The sequence below is a fragment of the Mustela lutreola genome, chromosome 13 (assembly GCF_030435805.1).
Source record: "Mustela lutreola isolate mMusLut2 chromosome 13, mMusLut2.pri, whole genome shotgun sequence".
NCBI lineage: Eukaryota > Metazoa > Chordata > Mammalia > Carnivora > Mustelidae > Mustela > Mustela lutreola.
In genome coordinates, this window is record NC_081302.1 from 86,491,416 (window position 1) to 86,511,937 (window position 20,522).

The window sequence follows — 20,522 nt, forward strand, 5'->3', positions numbered from 1 at the left end:
GGAGCAGGTTTCTAAAAGTTCTGCTTTTGTGCTCCACTGCTCCACTGCTTGCCAGGAGCCAGCCCCTCCCCCCGTAGTCTATCTTCCCGTTGCTTCGGATTCACTTCTCCACACAGGCTACCTTCCAGAAAGTGGTCGATTTTATGTTCCTAGAATTGCTGCTCTTCTCTTCTATCTCCTATTGAGTTTGTAGATGTTCAGAATGGTTTGATAACCATCTAGCTGAACTCCTGAGACCTAATGATATTTTAGTCTGTTACTCCTAAGCCACCTTGCTTCCTCCCATGTCTCAGGTTTTCTTGACGATAGCCTTTCTGACAGTGTGAAGTGATATCTTGTGGTTTTGATTTGAATTTCCTGGATGCTTAGTGATGTTGAGCATCTTTTCATGTACTGTTGGCCATTTGGATGTCTTCTTTGGAAAAATGTCTATTAATTCTCTTTGCCCATTTTTCAATCATAGTTTTTGTTTTGTTTTTGTTACTGAGTTATAAGAGTTCTTTCTGTATGTTGGACGTTAATTCCTTATCTGATATATAGTCTGCAAGAATTTTCCCTTTTAGGTTGCCTTTTCATTTTGTTAATTGTTGCTTTTGTTTTATAGACATTTTTGATTTTTGATTTGTTGATTTTTGCTTTTGTTGCTTGTGCTTTTGGAATAAAGAAAGTATTGCCAGGGCGCCTGGGTGGCTCAGTGGGTTAAAGCCTCGGCCTTTGGCTCAGGTCATGATCCCAGGTGTTGGGATTGAGCCCCGCATCAGGCTCTCTGCTCGACAGGGAGCCTGCTTCCTCCTCTCTCCCTCTGCCTGCCTCTCTGCCTACTTGTGATCTCTGTCTGTCAAATAAATAAATAAAATAAAAAAAAAAACAAAAAAAAGAAAGTATTGCCAAGACCAGTGTCTAGGATCTCCTTCCCTCTGTTTTCTTCTAGAATTTCTATGGTATCAGGTTTTTTATGAAAGTCTTTAGTCAAAAATAGAGATCCAATTTCGTTTTTCTGCATGTGTTCAGTTTTCACAGCATCATTTATTGGAGAGACTATCCTTTCCTTGTTGAATATTCTTGGCTCCTTTGTTGAATATTAATTGATTGTACATGTGAGGATTTAATTCTGGGCTTTCTGTTCTGTTCCATGGGTCTGTGCCAGTACTATTTTTATGCCACTACCATACTGTTTTAATTACTATATTACAGTATAGTTTGAAATCAGGAATTATAATGCCTCTAGCTTTGTTCTTTTTTCTCAGGATTGCTTTGGCTTTTGGGGGTCCTTTGTGGTTCCATACAGATTTTAGGATTCTTTGTTCTAATTGAGTGAACACTGTCATTGGTATTTTGATGGGGATTGCACTAAATCTGTAGATTGCTTTGGGTATTATGGACATTTTAATTCTTCCCATGTGCACAGTGTGTATTTAATTTTTCCCATCAGCACACACATATTTGTGTCATTTTTAGTTTCTTTTATCACTGTCTTATAGTTTTCAGGTACAGGTCTTTCACCTCCTTGGTTAAATTTATTTCCAGATATTTCTTTCTTGTTGATGTAATTATAAATGGCATTTTTTTTCTTAATTTCTCTTTCTGTTAGCTTGTTATTAGTGTATAGAAACTCAGCTAGTTTTGTTTTTTAGAGAGAGAGCACAAGCAGGGGTGTGGCAAGGGGTAAGGAAGCAGGAGAAAGACTGTTAAGCAGACTCCATGCGCAGTGAGGAGCCCAATTTGGGGCATCATCCCACAACCCTGAGATAATGACCTGAGCTGAAATCAATAGTTGGATGCAACCAACTGAGCTACCCAGTTACCCCTCAAGTTGTCCCTTTATGTTAATTTTCTATCCTATATATTTACTGAATTCATTTATTCTTAGTTTTTTGTTTTTGTTTTTGTTTTGGTTGAGGGTATCTTTAAGTGTGTCTTAAATTTAGTGTCATGTCATTTGCAAATAGTGACACTTTCCTATCCAATTTGATTCCTTTTATTTCTTTTTCTTGCCTAATGGCTGTCGCTAGGACTTCAATTTTATGTCGAATAAAAATGGCAAGAGTGGGCCTTTTTGCCTTGTTCTAATCCCAGAGGAAAAGCTTTCAGCTTTTTACCACTGAGTGATAGTTATTTTAATATTCTTTTCCTTTAACCTTTATACTATAGTTGTGTTTAATACAGCATCCTATTGTAGAATGGAGTTTTCTATATTCGTTTATAAATTTTTCGTCTTTACCATTGTGTTGTGTGCTTTTGTGCGTTTTCATGTTGCTGATTAGCCTCTTTTTGTTTCAGCATTTCTTGCAAGGCATGTGATTAAACTCCCTCTGCTTTTGTTTATCTGAGAAAGCCTTTATTTCTTCTTCATATCTGAAGGATTACTAGATAAAAATATTCTTGGCTGGCAATTTTTGTATTTTATCACTTTGAATATGTCATTCCACTGTCTCCTGGCCTGTAGAGTTTCTGCTGAGAAATCCAGCTAGTCCTATGGGTTTTTGGCTTTTTGTTTCCTTTTTTTTTTTTTAAGATTTTATGTATTAGCAAGAGTATGCATGAGCAGGGGGAGGGGCAGGGGAAGAGGGAGAAGCAGACTCCCCTCTGAGCAGGGAGCCCAACACAGGGCCTGATCCCACAACTCTGGGATCATGACCTGAGGGACCTGAGCCAAAGGCAGACACTTAAATGACTGAGCCACCAGGTACCCCTTTAAGATTCTTTATGATTAATTTTTGATCTTAGAGAAGATCTTCTCACATGGAGATAATAGGGTATCCCATTAGTTTCATGGACTTGTTTGTTCAAATCCTTCCTCATGTTTGGGAGTTCTCAGCTGTAAATTCTTTAAATAAACTCTCTGCTCCCTTCTCTTTCTCTTCTGGAACCCCAGTTTTTCAAGTATTTGCCTTTCTGATGGAATCTCATACCTCTTGTTGGTATTCTTCACTCTTTTAAAATCTCCTTTCCTGCTTCTCTTCTAACTATATTATTTCTGTATTCCAGTTCTCCAAGTCACTTTTTTCTTCCATGTGGTCTGGTCTGCTAATGATGCTCTCTGTTGCATTCTTCATCTCATTCACTGAATTCTTCCCCTTCAGAATTTGGCTCTTTTTTATAATTTTAGTCTTTTATAAAGAACTCCTGTTTATTAATTTATTCCTGATTTCATGGAATTGTCTTGGGTTTTCTTGTAACTTGGTGGATTTTTTCATAGAAAACAATTTTGAGTTCTTTATCAGTTAGATTGCAGTATTTCATGCCTTTGAGTTCGGTTGCTAGAGAATTATTATTTTCTTTTTGTGATGTCATTTTTCCTTGATTTTTTTTTTTAAGGTTTTATCCATTTATTTGACAGACAGAGATCACAAGCAGGCAGAGAGGCAGGCAGAGAGAGAGGGGGAAGCAGGCTCCCTGCCGAGCAATGAGCCCAATGCAGGGCTCCATCCCAGGACCCTGGAATCATGACCTGAACCAAAGGTAGAGGCTTTAACCCACTGAGCCACCCAGGCGCCCCCTTCCTTGATTTTTTAATACTGTTTATAGCTAAGGACTTCTGCTATCACATTTGAAATAGCAGATCCTCCTTAGTTTTTATGACTTCTTTGGTTTTTACAGTTCACCAGGCTGGCTATTGGAAATCTTTCTTCTGTATTCCAGAAGGTGGTATGATAGCTCAAATTTGTAACCCTTCCTACCAACTGTGGCCTCTTTTCTGAGCATGCTCCCTGCCTACCAGATCTTGCTTTCTTGGATGTAGTTGGGAGGACACACAAGGAGCTGGCAGCAGAGTTGGAGAGGTGTGGGTTTAGCACTTGCACTTTGAGGGTACCCTTGGGCCTGAGGGAAGATCCTCGAGTGGGATCCTACCAGAGTCCTGTGGGTGGACTTCTGTTGAAGTGCTGAAGCAGACAACAGGGACCACGTTCCTTTAATGCTCTTTGATATTCTAGTATGCTTCCTTCCCTTTCTCATTCCTTCCCCAAGTCATGGGGGTCCTTCCTCAGAAATCTGGGTACTGCAAGAGATAGAGTTTTCTGTAGCCACAACCTACATAACTGAGCTAGCTGGGCAGTCACTCATTGCTTTTGCTTTCTACTGCTTCCTTTGGGAAGGTTGTGACTGCCACTGCCAAACAACCTAGCTGTGCAGTATCACCCTGGGGAGGGGAGCAGCTCTGGCAAGTTCTTTTCTCTGTGTCTAAACTCATCTCTGGCCTGTTCCAGTGGTATGCTAGAATCTCCCTTCAGGCAGACTAGACTTCTACATTTTCTCTCTTGCCTTTGGGTATCTGCCAATGTTTATAGCTCTCTGGGTTTCTTTTCCAATTGTGGTGAGTGGGAGTGAGGTAGGTTCACCAACTCCTGGAGCTACATCCCTAACTGTGGTCTTATTTTTGGATGCACAGGTAGGCAAGAATCCTCCTAGATTTGTTGGTATAAGGTGCTGAGGCACTTTTATTCAGTTATGGAGGTCTAATAAGTAGTTTAAAGTGGGGAGAAAGGGGCGCCTGGGTGGCTCAGTGGGTTAAGCCGTTGCCTTCGGCTCAAGTCATGATCTCAGGGTCCTGGGATCGAGTCCCACATTGGGCTCTCTGCTCAGCGGGGAGCCTGCTTCCCTTCCTCTCTCTCTGCCTGCCTCTCTGCCTACTTGTGATCTCTCTCTGTCAAATAAATAAAATCTTTTAAAAAAAATAAAATAAAATGGGGAGAAAAAAGGAATGACTTATGCTGCTGTGATGCTTGATAGTACCTTAAAGTTCCCCCAAATTCCTCAAATTCTTAGTCACTGCTAGATTTTAGTTTTTTTCCTTTATAGGTAGTGCCTCTTAAGTCTTCCCTATCTTGAAGTCATAAACATATCCTTCTATATTATCTATAGCTATTCCTAAAGCTATATTATCTATAGCTTTATTATCTATAGCTATTCCTAATATCTATAGCTATTTAATCTTTCTTAAATTTATATTATATGTAATTTATAAGGTATGTTTGTACAGTGCTCACAATGGTAAATACAGCCGTAGGAGTCAGAGCTTCATGCTGCTCACTTTTCCTGGACCTCCCAGCGGGTGTTTAACTTAGAGGCTTCAAGTTACTGCTCATGAACAGCTTGAGAGAATTAAGCTTGATGGGATTGAATCCTGGTTTCCCTTTATTAGTTGACTACTCTGGCATGTTATTTAACCTTAGCCTTGGATTCCTCACCTGTAAAATGGGGATATTAGTCCCTTTTAGAGCTTACTTTGCACCTTGGAGGTGGAGGCAGTTCGTCCTTTATCATATCAAAACAGAACACTCCTTTCATGCCCAGAACCTGTCTCCTGTCCACCTAATTGGCCAAGCCAAAACACTCCAAAGGATTTCTAAACTGAACCTCCTGGTGTTGATATTTTCTGAGTCTATTAAGTAGGTTGAACCGTATGAAACTGCTGATAACTTGGCTCTTTGGTACCTATCAGACCTATCAGTGATCTATCAAAGTGCACTTAAAACTTTCTTTCTCACTGGGTGCCAAACAAGCCACTTCAGATGCCTGCCAACCTCCTGAATGGACTCTGCTTTTCTTCTTCTCTACGTGTTCTCCATGTAGCATCCAGTGGCACGTGCTTGAAAACTTTCAAATCAGGAATGTTCATAATATGACTATTGGTATATAGGAAGAAAATATTAGAACTTCAATGTATTTTTTAACATATATTTTAACATACATTTAACAATTTGTTGTTGATTTGTGTGTATGCTTATTTTATAATTATTACTAATACAGTATATTATTGGTGTGCTAGTCAATTTAAAAAGTTTAGAACACAGCAGTTAGGTCTAGATTTTAATGAAATACCCAGTTATTTTGTTAAGCCTCTAATTAAAGTCCTTGTGATTGTTTCCAAAATAACTTTGGGTTCATCTGTTAGTTGAACAACTATCTCTTCCTCTAGATTGTAAACTCTCAAAAACAGATATTGTCTTTGTCTTTGTCTTTCTTTGTCACACAGATTTAAGTGCCTAGTAAATATCTGAAACTCATTAATAAACTCCTATAAATTGGTAACAAAAATATTAAGAATTCCTTAATGGGTAAAGGACAGTAGTTCTTAAGGGGATATGAACTAAGGAAATGTTTGACCATAATACTAAGTAAATTTAAAACTTTTAATTAAATCTTAAAATTAACTCTTGACAATTATATTCTAACAGGCAGTCTATCTCGAAGATCCAAGCCTGTGCCTCCTCGTGATTTAGGCAGTTCGGATAAGGGACAAGTAAATATCTTTATATTTTTATATATTTAAGCATACATCACTCAGGCTTAGTTACTAGTTAGTTATTTAAGTTTCTAAACCATTTATAAAGGAGGATGTTAAAAAAGATTTTATTCATTTATTTGAGAGGTGTGAGGGGGAGGGGCATAAGGAGAAGGAGAGATTGAATCTCAGGCTGACTCTGTGCGTCATGTGGAGCCTGACTTGGGGCTTGATCTCACGATCCGGAGATCATGACCTCAGCTGGAACCAAGAGTCAGACGCTTAACTGACCTACCGAGGTGTGCCTATAAAGGATGTTTTTTACTTAACATTGTGAATGTTTTTTATAGAACACCAAATGCTAGTCATTGAATCCTGTAATAGTAGAACCTGGCATTTAGAAATAAATGTGAGTTTTAGCTGCTTGAAATGTGATTAACATGTCCTTTAGGACAGATGAAAAGAGAACATCTTGTCCTTACAGACTGCCTCACCCAGGGAGCCTCCCGAACCAGTGGACTTCCCAGATCCTGCATGTAAAAAGGACAACAAAAAAGAGGAAAAAGAAGAAATTCAGGGAGAAATCAGTCATCCTGATGGAAAGGTTAAAAAATTAAAAAAAAAAAAAATGAATACTGTAAGAAATACAGGTTAAAGTAGAGTTGGAACACTTAGATTCTAAGTTAATTGGTCTTTAACACTGTTGAGGACACTTAAGCACTGTAGTTCCTTGGAGTGTGACCTTAGTTTGAGCCTCTGGACTCCTAAAAATGCTTGACACACACATGCATTTAGTTGCCATTTTTAGTGTAGAGATACAGCAAAAGTGTTTTGTTTAAACGCTGTTCTTCCTCTAAACATAGCTAAAAAGTGTCATCCTTGGTACTTTTTAAAAGCTTCCATTCAAGGTTTACCCTTCCTGCAGCCTTTCTGTCCACCTCCAGCTACACAGTTTTATTTTTGTGTTTAGGAAATTTTTGAGCAGGATACTGCCTGGCTGGGTGTTCCAGCTAGAAGAAAGACTAAAAAGGGAAGGGCCATAAACAGGTTTGTTAGCAGGGAGGGGATGAGGTAATTTTCCCTCAGGTTTATAGAAAATCTACTTTTCCAAATACCCTAATTTGACCTATTTTAATTGAAATTTTAAGGCCAAAGTTCACTGCTAGTCTCACTACTAGTCTTGAGGAGTGAGGGAAGGACAAAAGAACAGTAGTCGAAGGAAGTAATTATAGACTTTTCCTGTACAAATCCTGCTTTCATGTAACAGATTGTTGGTGGGAAAAGGTTTTCTTTTTGAGAATTCTGCTGATAAATGGGAAAGGAATGAGAAAATTTGAGAATCATCACTGCAGTCTCTGATGAAATAAGGGATCTAAGCAGCTGTCATGAATAAGCACTGAACTCCTAGATGAGAGGTTGTTGGGTCTTCATGGCAGATCTAACTGATGTGACCCCGTTGGTCTTGCAGTCATGAGGACAGTCACATACTGCACTTCTGAATGTGTAACCGTAAGAAGCTCTCAGCAGTTTGCAGAAAGTATTCTTATTAGAATAATTCAACTAGACTTTATTCATGCCTCTTAGCTGTAACTACTAGTTTTTTCTCAGGAAGTATAGGGCATACAAGAACATATTAAATGACACCATAATTGGAAAGCAGTCAACCAACTCCAGAATCTGGGAAATTTTACATGTTCAGTGACCCAGTTCTTTCAATAAGTAATCATCATTAAAAAAGGGGCAGGGAGGGGAATGTTAAAGGTTGAGATTTAAGAGACATGTTATCAAGTGTTGTGTGTGGACCATATTTTGATCCTGATTCAAATAAACTGTAAAAAGTCTATTTTGTGAATATAGGGGAAACAACATGGAAGTTAAAATATGGTGAACGAATAACAGTTTGTTAGGGACAGTAATGATTTGGTTATATTAAAACCTGTCCTTAAATCAATTGAAGTGTTTTACATGTGACGTGATATCTGTGGTTTGCTTAAAAAAAAAAAAAACAAAAACAAAAAAAAAAAACCTCAGCAGAAAAGAAATTGAAGGTGATAGAATCAAATCGAAAGATACTCCTTGCTCATGGATTGGAAGAATGAATATTGTTACAATGTCCACTACCCAAAACTATCTACAGATTCAGTGCAATCCCTATCAAAATGGCAACAGCATTTTTCACAAAACTAGAATAATACTAAAATACGCATGTATAAAAAAAAAACCCTGAATACCAAAAGCAATTAAGAAAGAAAGAATCCCAGACTTCTAGTTGTATTACAAAGCTGTAGTAATGGAACAGTATGGTACTGATACAAAAATAGACACACAGATCAATGGGACAGAACAGAGAGGCCTGTTTTACGTTTTTTTTTTTTTTTAAAGAGGACAGGTTTTTTTTTTTTTTTTAAAGATTTTATTTATTTATTTGACAGAGAGAAATTACAAGTAAGCAGAGAGGCAGGCAGAGAGAGGAGGAAGCAGGCTCCCTGCTGAGCAGAGAGCCCGATGCGGGACTCGATCCCAGGACCCTGAGATCACGACCTGAGCCGAAGGCAGCGGCTTAACCCACTGAGCCACCCAGGCGCCCTAAAGAGGACAGGTTTTTGTTGTTGTTTTATTTTAAAGATTTTATTTATTTATTTGACAGAGAGAGAGAGAGAGAGTGAGTCCAAGCAGGGGAAAATAGAGGGAAAGTCGGCTTCCTACCAAGCAGGGAGCCTGATGTAGGGCTTGATCCCAGCACCCTGGGATCATGATCTGAGCCAAAGGTAGACACCTAACCAACTGAGCCATCCAGGTATCCCTGAACCCATGTTCTTATGGTCAGTTAATCTATGACAAAGGAAGCAAGAAATACAACGGGAAAAAGACAGTCTCTTTAATAAATGGTGTTAGGAAAACTGGACGGTTACATGCAAAAGATGAAACTGGATCACTTTCTTATACACAAAAACAAAGTCAAGAGGGATTAAAAACCTAAATTTGAGACCTGAAACTATAAAAATACTACAAGAGAGCACAGGCAATAACCCCTTTGACATTAGCTATAGCAACATTTTTCAAGATAGGTGTCCTAAGACAAGAGAAACAAAAGTAAAACTATTGGGACTACACCTAAATAAAAAGCTTTTGCACATAGCAAAGGAAACCATCAATAAAACAAAAAGGCAACTCTGAATGGGAGAAGATATTTGCAAATGACATATATGATAAGGTGTCAGTATCCAAAATATATGAAGAACTACACAACCCCCCCCCCCCCAAAATAATCCAGTTAAGAAATGGGCAGAGGATCTGAACAGACATTTTTCCAAAGAAGATATACAGATGACCAACAGATACATGAAAATTTCAACATCCCTAATCAGGAAAATGCAAATCAAAGCCACAATAAGCTATCATGTCACACCTGTCAGAATGGCTAATAGTCGAAAAGACAACAAGTGTTAGAATGGGGGAGAAAAGGAACCCTTGAATACTGTTGATGGGAATGCAAACTGGTGCAGCCACTGTGGAAGACAGTACAGAGGTTCCTCAGAAAGTTAAAATAGAAAAAAAAAAAGTAAAATAGAAATACCATGATTCAATTATTCTACTACTGAGTATTTGCCAAAGGAAGCAAAAACAATAATTCAGAAAGATATATGTGCCCTTATGTTTATTGCAACATTATTTACAATAGTCAAGGTATGGGAGCAACCTAAGTGTACATTGATAGACAAATGGATAAGGAAGATAAGGTGTGTATACACACACAGACACACACATACAGTGGAATATTACATAGCCATAAGAAAAGATGAGATCTTGCTGTTTGCTACAACATGATGTACCTAGATGGTATTATGCTAAGGGAAATAAGTCCAACTAAGTACCATATGATTTCACTCACATGTGGAATCTGAAAAATCAAATGAGTAAACCAAAAGCAGAATCAGACCTATACATATAGAGAACAAACTGATGGTTACCAGTGGGAGTAGGGTGGGGGTATGGACAAAATGGGTCAAAGTGAGTGGGAGATAAAGGTTTCTAGTTATGGAATGAGTAAGTCATGGGGGTGAAAGGAACAGCATAGGGAATATGGTCGATGATACCATAATAGCATTATCTGGTAACAGGAAAGCTACACTTGCGATGAGCACAGCACAACATACAGACTTGTAAAATCACTATGTTGTACACCTGAAACTAATGTGTATCAACTATACTTAATAAAAAAAGAAAACTCAGCAAAAAATGAGTTTGTTTTGGGGGAATAGGTAACAGAAGAATGGTGAATTGTTGATACTCAGAGACCATGGTTTTGAGATGATGTTTTTGCCTTTTATTATGAAAGATTTCAAATTAGGCAGTTTGGAAGAGAATTAGGGATATTTTTGTCTTGTGTCCAGAGGAAATCTAATGATAATCTGGTGGGTTTTTTTTTTTTTTTTTGGTAGGTAGAAAAGGTTTACAAGAATGGGTGTCATGTTATATTGTTTCCAAATGGAACTCGAAAAGAAGTGAGTGCAGATGGAAAGACTGTCACTGTCACTTTCTTTAATGGTGATGTGAAACAGGTCATGCCAGATGAGAGAGTGGTAAGTTTCCCTAGGAACGTTTTTCTCCATGGCTTAAACCTCTCTAGAGAAAACACATACTGACTTTGTGTCTTTACAGATCTATTACTATGCATCTGCCCAGACCACTCACACTACTTATCCAGAAGGACTAGAAATCTTACATTTCTCAAGTGGACAAATAGGTAAAAACTTGCTCTGCCCTCTCCTAGTTAACTACTTTCCTTTCTTTAAAATTAAATACTTATAGTAAATAAGTATTAATTACTTACAAGTAAATACTTACAGTAAATACTTTTTAAAACAGAAAAACATTTCCCAGATGGGAGAAAAGAAATCACATTTCCTGACCAGACTATCAAAAACCTATTTCCTGATGGAGAAGAAGAAAGCATTTTTCCAGATGGTACAATTGTAAGAGTACAAAGGTATGATTTCTGTTAAATTTGCTTCTAGATTTGCCAAATTTCAATTTCTATTTCCAAGTGAATTTTTAAAATCTTAAAACATTTATATGTCATTCAGAATTTCAGAAAGTTTAGCAGTGAATACAGATACACACTTTGAGAGCATACTCATACTATAGCATATTCTTTTCTGTTCAGCATTTTAGAGTTTAGAACTGAGACATATAGGTTCTAATATATAGTCTATAACCTAGAAACTTAAAGGAAATCTGTATAGCACTTCACAAAAGGGGAATGGCAAGTATTTGTACAGAAATGAATTTGGTGGCGTGCCTGGGTGGCTCATGTGGTTAAGTATCTGCCTTTGGCTCAGGTCATGATCCCAGGGTCCTGGGACAGAGCCCCACATGGAGCTCCAGGCTCATCAGGGAGTCTCCTTCTTCCTTTCCCTCTGCCCCTCACCACTGCTCATGCTTTCTCTCTCGAATAAATAAAATCTTTAAAAAAGAAATTAATTTGATGAAATATGAAAACTAAATATTTAAGACACAAAGAAGGAAAGCTACCCTATCAGTTTTTAAGAACAATCGAACAATGATGGCAGTATTTGAATTAGACTATATCTCTTCTGTCTTATATTTTGATTTTCTGGATATCCCTGTCCCTGCCTGATTAGTATTTTAGTCCTCTGGCCTCCCTGACTCAATTCTTTAAAATAGCAACTTCTTTATCCTTCTGAGTGTTAAATTTCTTGAAATTAGAGACTTCTTAAGTCCACAATACAGAGCTTTTCATAGTCACCATTTTAATTGAAACCATAGTGAAGGTCTGTCAAATCCACTGTCCTACTTTGTACCTTCCTCTCCTAGAGTGTGCATGCATTTAACTACTTGAGTTCAGTAATTGAAAGTTAGCAAAAAAAAAAAAAAAAAGTAAATGGTAAAAACAATAAAATAATTCAATATTATAATAATTCAATAATAATAATAATAATAAATTATAAATAATAATAATTCAACAATAAAATAATTCAAATAATGTAGGAACTTTGATGTTCATGGTAGTGTTTTTCTTTAACATGGTTTGAAACTTTCTTTGGTGCTCAACTAAATAAATACCAATCTCTCCTAAAACTTGAGGAAAATCTTACGTGTAAGTTATACTTTGAGCAATTTCAGAAACTTTTCCGTCTTTTTTTTAATTCTTATGTTTGAAATTTTTTATAATAAAAAGTAGAGAAAATAATATGAAAAACCCCATGTACCCAATCCATTCATCTTCAACAAATATTAACTTGTCTCCGGTCTTTTTTCATCTATATTCAAGCAAATCCCAGATATCAGATCATTCAGGATTATTTTGGCATTTTTTATTTATAGTGGTTCTTCAACTTCACTGTGCATTAAAACCACCTGGAAGAATTGTTCAGTTGCAGATTGCTGGACCCCACCCCAATAATTTGCATTACTAATAATGTCTCAGGTGATGCTGTCTGTCATCCCTGGTCCTGGGGCTGCACTTGATAAAAGAGTGGCTCTCAAAACGGCTTTTTGTTCTAACACTTATATGTGGCATAAAGCCATTACATGCACATACAATTTGAGAAATAACCAAAATAGCAAAAAACTACTGAGTTGAGAAATGGTGATTCACAGTCTGTAGCCTAGCTTTGTGTTTTTAACGGCACATAAAGATTTAGATTCAGTTTGAATGTCCTGCACACACATCAAGCAGTTCACTTGATGCACTGCTTCAGAATAGGTCTGATTTATGGCCCTTCCCAGGGATATAAATGCTCTTCTCCAACCTGATAAAGAGCAAACACTTGGGCGCCTGGGTGGCTCAGTGGTTAAGCTGCTGCCTTTGGCTCAGGTCATGATCTCAGGGTCCTGGGATCGAGTCCCGCATCGGGCTCTCTGCTCAGCAGGGAGCCTGCTTCCTCCTCTCTCTCTCTCTCTGCCTGCCTCTCTGCCTACTTGTGATTTCTCTCTGTCAAATAAATAAATAAAATCTAAAAAAAAAAAAAAAAAAAAAAAAGAGCAAGCACTCAGACTGCTTATAACGTAGTGAAAAGGATAAAGGTCAAAACTGAAAACCATTTATTTATAAGATTTTATTTATTTATTTGACAGAGACACAACGAGAAAGGGAACATAAGCAAGGAGAATGGAAAGGGAGAAGTAGGCTTCCTGTCAAGCAGTGGGCCTGACCTGGGGTTTGATCCCAGGACTCTGGGAGCATGACCTGAGCCAAAGCCAGATGTTTAATGACTGAGCCACCTAAGCATCCCCATCTATATTTTTAAAAAGATTTTATTTATTTGAGAGAGTGAGAACACACAAGCAGGGGAAGTGGCAGACAGAGGGAGAAGCAGTCTCCCCACTGAGCAAGGAGCCTGACGAAGGGCTCAATCCCAGGACCCTGGGATCATGACCTAAGCCCGAAGGCAGCTGCCTAACTGACTGAGCCATCCAGGCACCCCTGAAAGCCATATTTTAATATAATGTCCAATTTTTCTTAGAGGCAGAATACATATAAAGTTAAAAAACCTAAGCATTTTGTAGTGAAAACATAAATTCATTAACTTTTCATGGGCACATTTAAGTGCTAATCTGGTCAATGGAACTATCAGCTTGAAGCAGAAACAGGGTGGAAAGAATTTTTAAAGAAGGTACTGTGCAGGGAGAGGACCAGTGGAGGTTCTAAGAGAGGAGAGAACTGCCAGAATCAAAAAGCCACTTTTAGAGCATTTTCCTATTGTATATTTAATAATTTAAAGAAATTAAATTTTATTTTAAATTTACAGAGATGGCAACAAAATCATAGAGTTTAATAATGGCCAAAGAGAACTACACACTGCCCAGTTCAAGAGACGGGAATATCCAGATGGCACTGTTAAAACTGTATATACAAATGGTCATCAAGAAACAAAATATACATCTGGTCGAATAAGGGTTAAAGACAAGGATGGTAATGTTCTAATGGATACAAAATTGTAATGATCCTGTGCCTGACTAATCATGAAATAACACTAACTGATTTTCTTGTTAAAAAATACATTTCTTGTGGTTACTGTGGTTTAATTTATATATGGTGTGTGTGTGTATATATATATAAAGGAAAAGACTTTGGATTATAAAATAAAAACACCATAGCTTTTTACATTCTTTGAAATGTACAAGAACAGCTTTCTTTCTTTTCTTTTTTTTTTTTTTTTACAGCTTTCATTTTTAATTCACCTGTCTTTCTACAGTTAAATGCATGACTAAGGAAAGCATTATTTGTTATAAACTGAATGGGCAAAAATAATGAGGCGTTTCTTTTGAAGATGGTTATAAAAACCAAGAAGTACAAGAAATAAAACAGCACAGATATTCCACGAGCACATCAGCCATAAAACAAGGACTTGCAGAAAAAGTTTACTTGAGGAGTAAGAGAATGTCTCTAGTCAGAATATACTGTGTTCAATTAGTTCTAAAATTAAAGCATTTTATCTACTGAAGAGGTTCTTTAGTTGTAATAGAATAGGAGGTTAAAACACTGAATGAATACAGACAGATCAAACACCAAAAGAGGTAGAAGAATTCATTCTGTGAGTACAGATAAGCACAGGAGAAAACATTTACTGTGGTGGTATGTAATGGTTAAAATGGGAGACTTGAGAATGGAGGGGGTGGGAAAAATCACTAGAGCTCGTGTTAAAGATCAACGACAGGTACCTTGATGTTAAAATCTATAAAGCTGTATAGGTTGACAGAAGCAAGATGTCCTTGAAGGAAGGATAGGTTATCTACATATCAATTTACATAATAATTACAGGTTGTATAGTCCCTTAAAGTGCAATATACAGTAATATTGGCAATGACTCCCACTTTTAAAAATAGCTAAATGTATCAATTCCAGGTGATTTTAGAAATGAATATGAAAAAAGTTACAAGCTTATCAAATAAGGACTTATATATATTATTTCACGATAAAGAAGGATTTTTAAATGAGACACATTGCAAACTTGAAAGGTTAACAAATGAATGAAATGTGTCCAAAGATACCACAAAATGTGTCCAAAGATACCACAAAAAAGAAAAGATGACCCACAGACTAGAAGATTACAGACTAGAAGACCCACAGACTAGAGGATTAATATCCAGAATATATAAAGAATTCCTACAAATAAACAAGATAATTATAAACAACTCAATAGAAAAATGGACAAACGATATGAACAAACAAGTAACTATTAAACCAGTGAATACATACTGAAATAATGAGATACTTTTTTTATATTAGAATCAATACTGGCAAATAACAGTGTGGCCACACCACACATTGCCAAGGAACTCAGACTACTGATGGTAATAAATTGAGTAAATCCACTTTTTGGAAAGCAATTACCCCATGACCCAGTAAGTTTTACTACTAAGTATATATACTAGAAAACCCATAATGTGTACACAGGGGCCCTACAGAAGAATATTTGTAATTGAGAAAAAAACTGGTAACAACCTAAATAGCAGAATTATGTACAGAGATGGATAGGAGAGTGAAAGTGAATTAAAAAAAACTTCAGCATACCAACACGGATAAACAGCACAAATAGTGGGAAAATTAAAGGTGCAATAGCACACTCATTAACAATATATATAGCAGAAGTATACTTTGCTTTATGAATGCATTCATATGCAGTAAAAATAAGAATGTAAGGATAATAAACACCGAAGTCACAACAGTGTTCATCTCTGCAGGGAAGAGAATAACTGGGGAAGGGCACTACAGGAGTCTTCAAATGTACTGAGAGGTCTGCTGTCTGAAACTTAATATACATTCATAATAAAATGAACTACATTTTTTTCATGTGCCTAAAACATGAAATTATTATAAAGTAAATCCGGAAAATATTTGGAAGTAAGTATTTATTAACTCTTTCAAACAACTACTGACAGTTTAACATGTAAGGAAAAAAAGGCCATCACTATTGCAGAACAAGTCAAGATAAATAAGCCTCAAATGGCTTATGCATAACAGAAAACTTTCTTCTAGGCTGCTGTATAGATGCTCTGCACTGTATACCTGAAAAAAACAAAATGCATGTTACTTTAAAACATTTGCTTAAGTAAATGTTCAGAGGAGTTACTGAATCACTTGTTACATTTATGTGGATGAATAAATAGCTGGTTACCCAAGTATTTTAATAGCTTTGTTATTAGGTCATGGATTGTTCAATGGTGTTCTGTGCATACCATATACTAATATGCTTAAATTACTTAAAGTGTCCACTTCCTTCTGCTCTTCAGCCCATCCCCAGCAACTATCTGTTACTATGATAGTCATTTCAAGCATTCTTACAGATGGGAGATCCTCTTTGATTCTGGTATTCGATAGGTGAAAAGGGCCTATGAAGAAGTTTAGAAGAAAGATTCTTGTTGAGCTTTGTTGTCATTCTTCGAGAAATCAAGGAAAGTCTGAAGGTGCTTTTATGGGTAATTTAGCATCAAGCTCCACTGTATTAGTCACATGCAGGAACAAGAAGCCATGATACTTACATCATTCATCTTGGTCCGCCAGCCCCATTTCTACTAATGACATATGAACTGGATATTGTTCATCTTCATATAATGTCACTATTTGTTCTGGTGCCTGAGCCTAAAATTAAAAGACAGTTGTCAAAAAAATACAGTAAGGTCTTTGCTGGTTTTCCCCTCCTACATCTGGCCTATATCACATAGGAAGGAAAACGCACTCTCCAAATTTATTAATAATTTGTATTTTAAAAGGTCTTTGTGGTGATTTCCTATTAAATCCATTCTTTCCATTCTTATACTTTATTTAAAATGTAACTCCAGGGTGCCAGTGTGGCTCAGTTGGTTAAGCAACTGCTTTTGGCTTGGGTCATGATCCTGGAGTCCCAGGATCGTGTCCCACATCGGGCTTCCTGCTCTGTGGGGAGTCTGCTTCTCCCTCTGACACTCCTAGCTCTCATGCTCTCTTTCAAATAAATAAAATCTTAAAAAAAAAAAAAAGTAACTCCAACCCAAAGTTTTCCTAGATTAAGCCAGTGGGCTTTAACACTACCATCCCTGTTAAGATTCATTTATATTCTATCTAGAAGGCCTTATGCTTTTATGCATAAACTGGCCAAATTATGAGTTATTCTTAGAGATGAATAATTACATGTCTGTAAGAATACTTACTAGCCCTGTCTATATTTTTATTGGCTGCTTGAGAGAAACTGTTTATGGCTATTTACACTACTTTGACACACAAAAGCATGGTACGTATGGAGGTTTTCAAAAAGCACTTTCTAGTAAAAGCACTGTTATATTAAGAGTTCACTCTTGTCAGAGCCAGTACATCAGGAATCTGCAAATCCTGGGTCTCAAAATCAGGGTAGGTTGGGCTGAAACCAACAGTATTGAGGACTAAGGTGAATTAGTCCTCAAAGGAGTTGTTGAATTAGTCCATTCAAAGGAGTTGTTATATGAGCTCACTGCTCATATAGCAGTCAGGATTCCTAGAATTTATAATATTTAATCAGAAATCAGAAATACATAGACTTTTAAAATTTTTTTAAAATATTTTTTAAAGATTTTATTTGAGAGAGAGAGAAAGCATGAGGGGGGAGGGTCAGAGGGAGAAGTGGAGCAAGCAGGGAGCCCAGTGTGGGACTCGATCCTAGTATGCTGGGATCATGACCTGAGCTGAAGGCAGATGCTTAACGACTGAGCCACCCAGGTGCCCCCAAAATAGAGACTTTTTTGGGGGTTAATTTTTCCAATTTTAAAACACATTCAGGCCAGATTCTGCCTATGGACTTCCCCTTTGTGACATGCTAAAGCTCTAAAGCAAGCATATTTATATAAACACAATATGAACATTTGAACATTTATTTTTTAAATAAATGTATGTATGTGATATAGGAGTGTGTGTGTTGATTGTGTGGTGTGTCTGTGGTATGTTTGGTGTGTGTGTTGTATGTGTAGTATGTACATGGGTATGTGTGTGTACTATGTTGTATTTTTTTTTTTTATGATTTATCAATTAGGGAGAGAGAGAGAGTACATGTGCTTGAGCAGGAGGAGGGGGAGAAGGAGAAAAAATCTCAAGTAGATTCCCTGCTGAGTTCAGAGCCCTACACAAGGCCTGTGTCAAAATCACAAGTTGGGCACTTAACCAAGTGAGCCACCCAGGCCCTCTGTGTATGTATATTCTATATGTGTTATGCATTTTGTCTTTTTCTGTGTGTTATGGGTGGTGTTGAGTAATATATGTGTGATGTGTGTTTTGTTTTGGTATTGTAGGTTTGTGAGGTATATGTGTAGTGTTAGTATGTATGTGGTGTTTGGTATTTCTGTAGTGTGTGGTATATTTTGGTGTGTGGTTTTGTGTAGTGTTATGTGTGGTTTGTGTTATGTATAGTTTGTGTGTGCTGTATGGAGTGTATGATGTTGTGTGCTGTATGTATGTAGTGCCTGTGGTGTATGAACAGTGTGAGTGTGGTTTTGACTGGTGCATGGTGTATCTGTGGTGTAGGTGTTGTGTGTGTTTAGTATGTGTGCATTATGTGTATGCATGAGATGTGGGGGCATGGTATGTCAAGCATGTATGCATATATGTTTGTATATACTTGTGTGTATAGCATAAGTGTGTTGTATTTGGTTTATGAGTGGTGTGCATGATGTTTAAGTGTTGTCTGATGTATTTGATATATGTGTAGTATGTGTGGTGAATAAAACTATTCACATAAACACACCAAACACATACTGTGCACACATGAAATAAATACACTAGTATTGATGTGTTTGGTGTGTTTATGTTCCATGTATTTTGTGTATTGTTTGTGTGTGTGCTATTTTCCTTAGTGTATAGTGTGTGCTGGTGTCTATTGTGAGTGGTGTGTGTGTCCCAGTGTTGTGTGTTTATGTGGTGGTGGTGTGTGAATGAAATTTCTACACTGTGCATTGTCTATTTTATGTGTGTGTGTGTGTGTGTGTGGTGTTTTTGTGGTGTATGTGTGGTATGTGTGTACTCTATGTTTATGTACTCTATGTTTTATGTTTAGTTAGTGTTGTGTATTTGGAATATGTATGCTATGTGTTGTGTGTATGCTATATGTGTACTGAGTGTGGTTTTTATGTGGTGTATGGTGTGTCTGAGGTATATGTATGGTGTGTGTAAAACGTGCAGTATATGTGTGTGCATGGTTTGTGTGTACTGTGTGTCAGATTATGTGTGGCATGTGGTATCTGTGACTATAGTATGTTACATGTGGGGTGTGTAAGTACTGAGTGATGTGATATATGTGATGAGTATGTGTTGTGTGTGCAGTTTATAGTAGAGATGTGATGTAGGTGTGTGTATGAGGTCTGAATATTTTTTGAGTGATGTGTGTATGTTATGTTTGGTATGTGTTGAATGGTGAGTATATGGTGTTTGGGTATTGTGGTTGCAATTTATTTTGTATGTTCTATGTGTGTAGTGTGTTATATGTTTCTCTATTATGTGCATGGTGTGAGTGCTGTATGTGTGGTGTTTTTCCAGTGGTGTGTATTTTTGAGCTGTTCATGTGGTGTTGGTTATATGTGGTGTCTGCAGTTAATATGTGGTATATGAATGGTACTTTTGTGGTTTTGTGGGGTTTGCATGGTGTCCGTGCTATATGTAGTGTTTGTATGTCTTGTTTAATACTTGTTTTGTGTGTTCAGAGTGTGTAGTGTGTGTATTATGTGTGGTATATGTGTGCTCTGAGTGTAGTTTTATGATGTGTGTGGTGTGTTTGTGGTATGTGTGTAGTGTGTGGGAAAGGTTTTCGGTATGTGTGTGTTATGTTTTTTTGTGTGGCATACAGTATGTGTGGTATGTGGTGTATGGGTGCCTGTGTGCTATATATTTTATGTGTTATATTCTGTAAGTGTACTGTGCATTGTATATTTCTTTGTGTGTGGTATGTGTGGAACATGAGTGTTGTATGTGTTTATTTGAACCTTTTGATGCAGGTTCTATTGCATTAAGCAATTCAAAATTACTACAGTTCAGTCCTTTCCACGGCTTTGACCAGAATTCCCATTCTGGGAATGAAGTTTAATGTCACTTCGAGACCCACTCATTCACTTATCATTTGACTGTCTACTAAGGAGGAGCTCAAATACCATATCCTATCCTGATCTGTACAGAGGGAAGTGTCCTTGTACCTATACTTATTTTATAGAACATATTTCATTCTACCTCATATTTACAAATGGTTTACAAATGTTTCATTTCTCTCACTGATTTATGAGTTCTTTGATTATAGGATACTCATCTTGATCATTTTTCTTATTCATTACATCAGTT

At 37.1% G+C, this 20,522-nt stretch overlaps 2 protein-coding genes across 4 annotated transcripts in view; one reads left to right on the top strand and one right to left on the bottom strand.

Moving 5' to 3' along the window:
- CENPJ (centromere protein J) overlaps window positions 1–14,282 on the top strand; it is a 62,334-nt gene extending 48,052 nt beyond the window's left edge. For 2 of the 3 annotated variants that reach the window (XM_059144059.1, XM_059144060.1), the window contains exons 12-17: window positions 6,180–6,244; window positions 6,711–6,830; window positions 10,669–10,809; window positions 10,889–10,973; window positions 11,096–11,216; window positions 14,002–14,282. In XM_059144059.1, the coding sequence (XP_059000042.1) occupies window positions 6,180–6,244; window positions 6,711–6,830; window positions 10,669–10,809; window positions 10,889–10,973; window positions 11,096–11,216; window positions 14,002–14,194 (725 nt within the window). In that variant the 3' untranslated portion in view covers window positions 14,195–14,282. Of the gene's footprint in view, window positions 1–6,179; window positions 6,245–6,710; window positions 6,831–10,668; window positions 10,810–10,888; window positions 10,974–11,095; window positions 11,217–14,001 lie in introns of those variants that run through there. The other variant, XR_009346891.1, reaches the window with a different exon arrangement.
- A 1,793-nt stretch (window positions 14,283–16,075) lies between these two features.
- Window positions 16,076–20,522, bottom strand: part of RNF17 (ring finger protein 17) — a 170,128-nt gene continuing 165,681 nt past the window's right edge. The window contains exons 35-36 of the mRNA XM_059144058.1: window positions 16,736–16,835; window positions 16,076–16,262 (exon numbers count right to left, since the gene is read on the bottom strand). Coding sequence (XP_059000041.1) covers window positions 16,737–16,835 — 99 coding nt within the window. The 3' untranslated portion in view covers window positions 16,076–16,262; window position 16,736. The remainder of the gene's footprint in view (window positions 16,263–16,735; window positions 16,836–20,522) is intronic.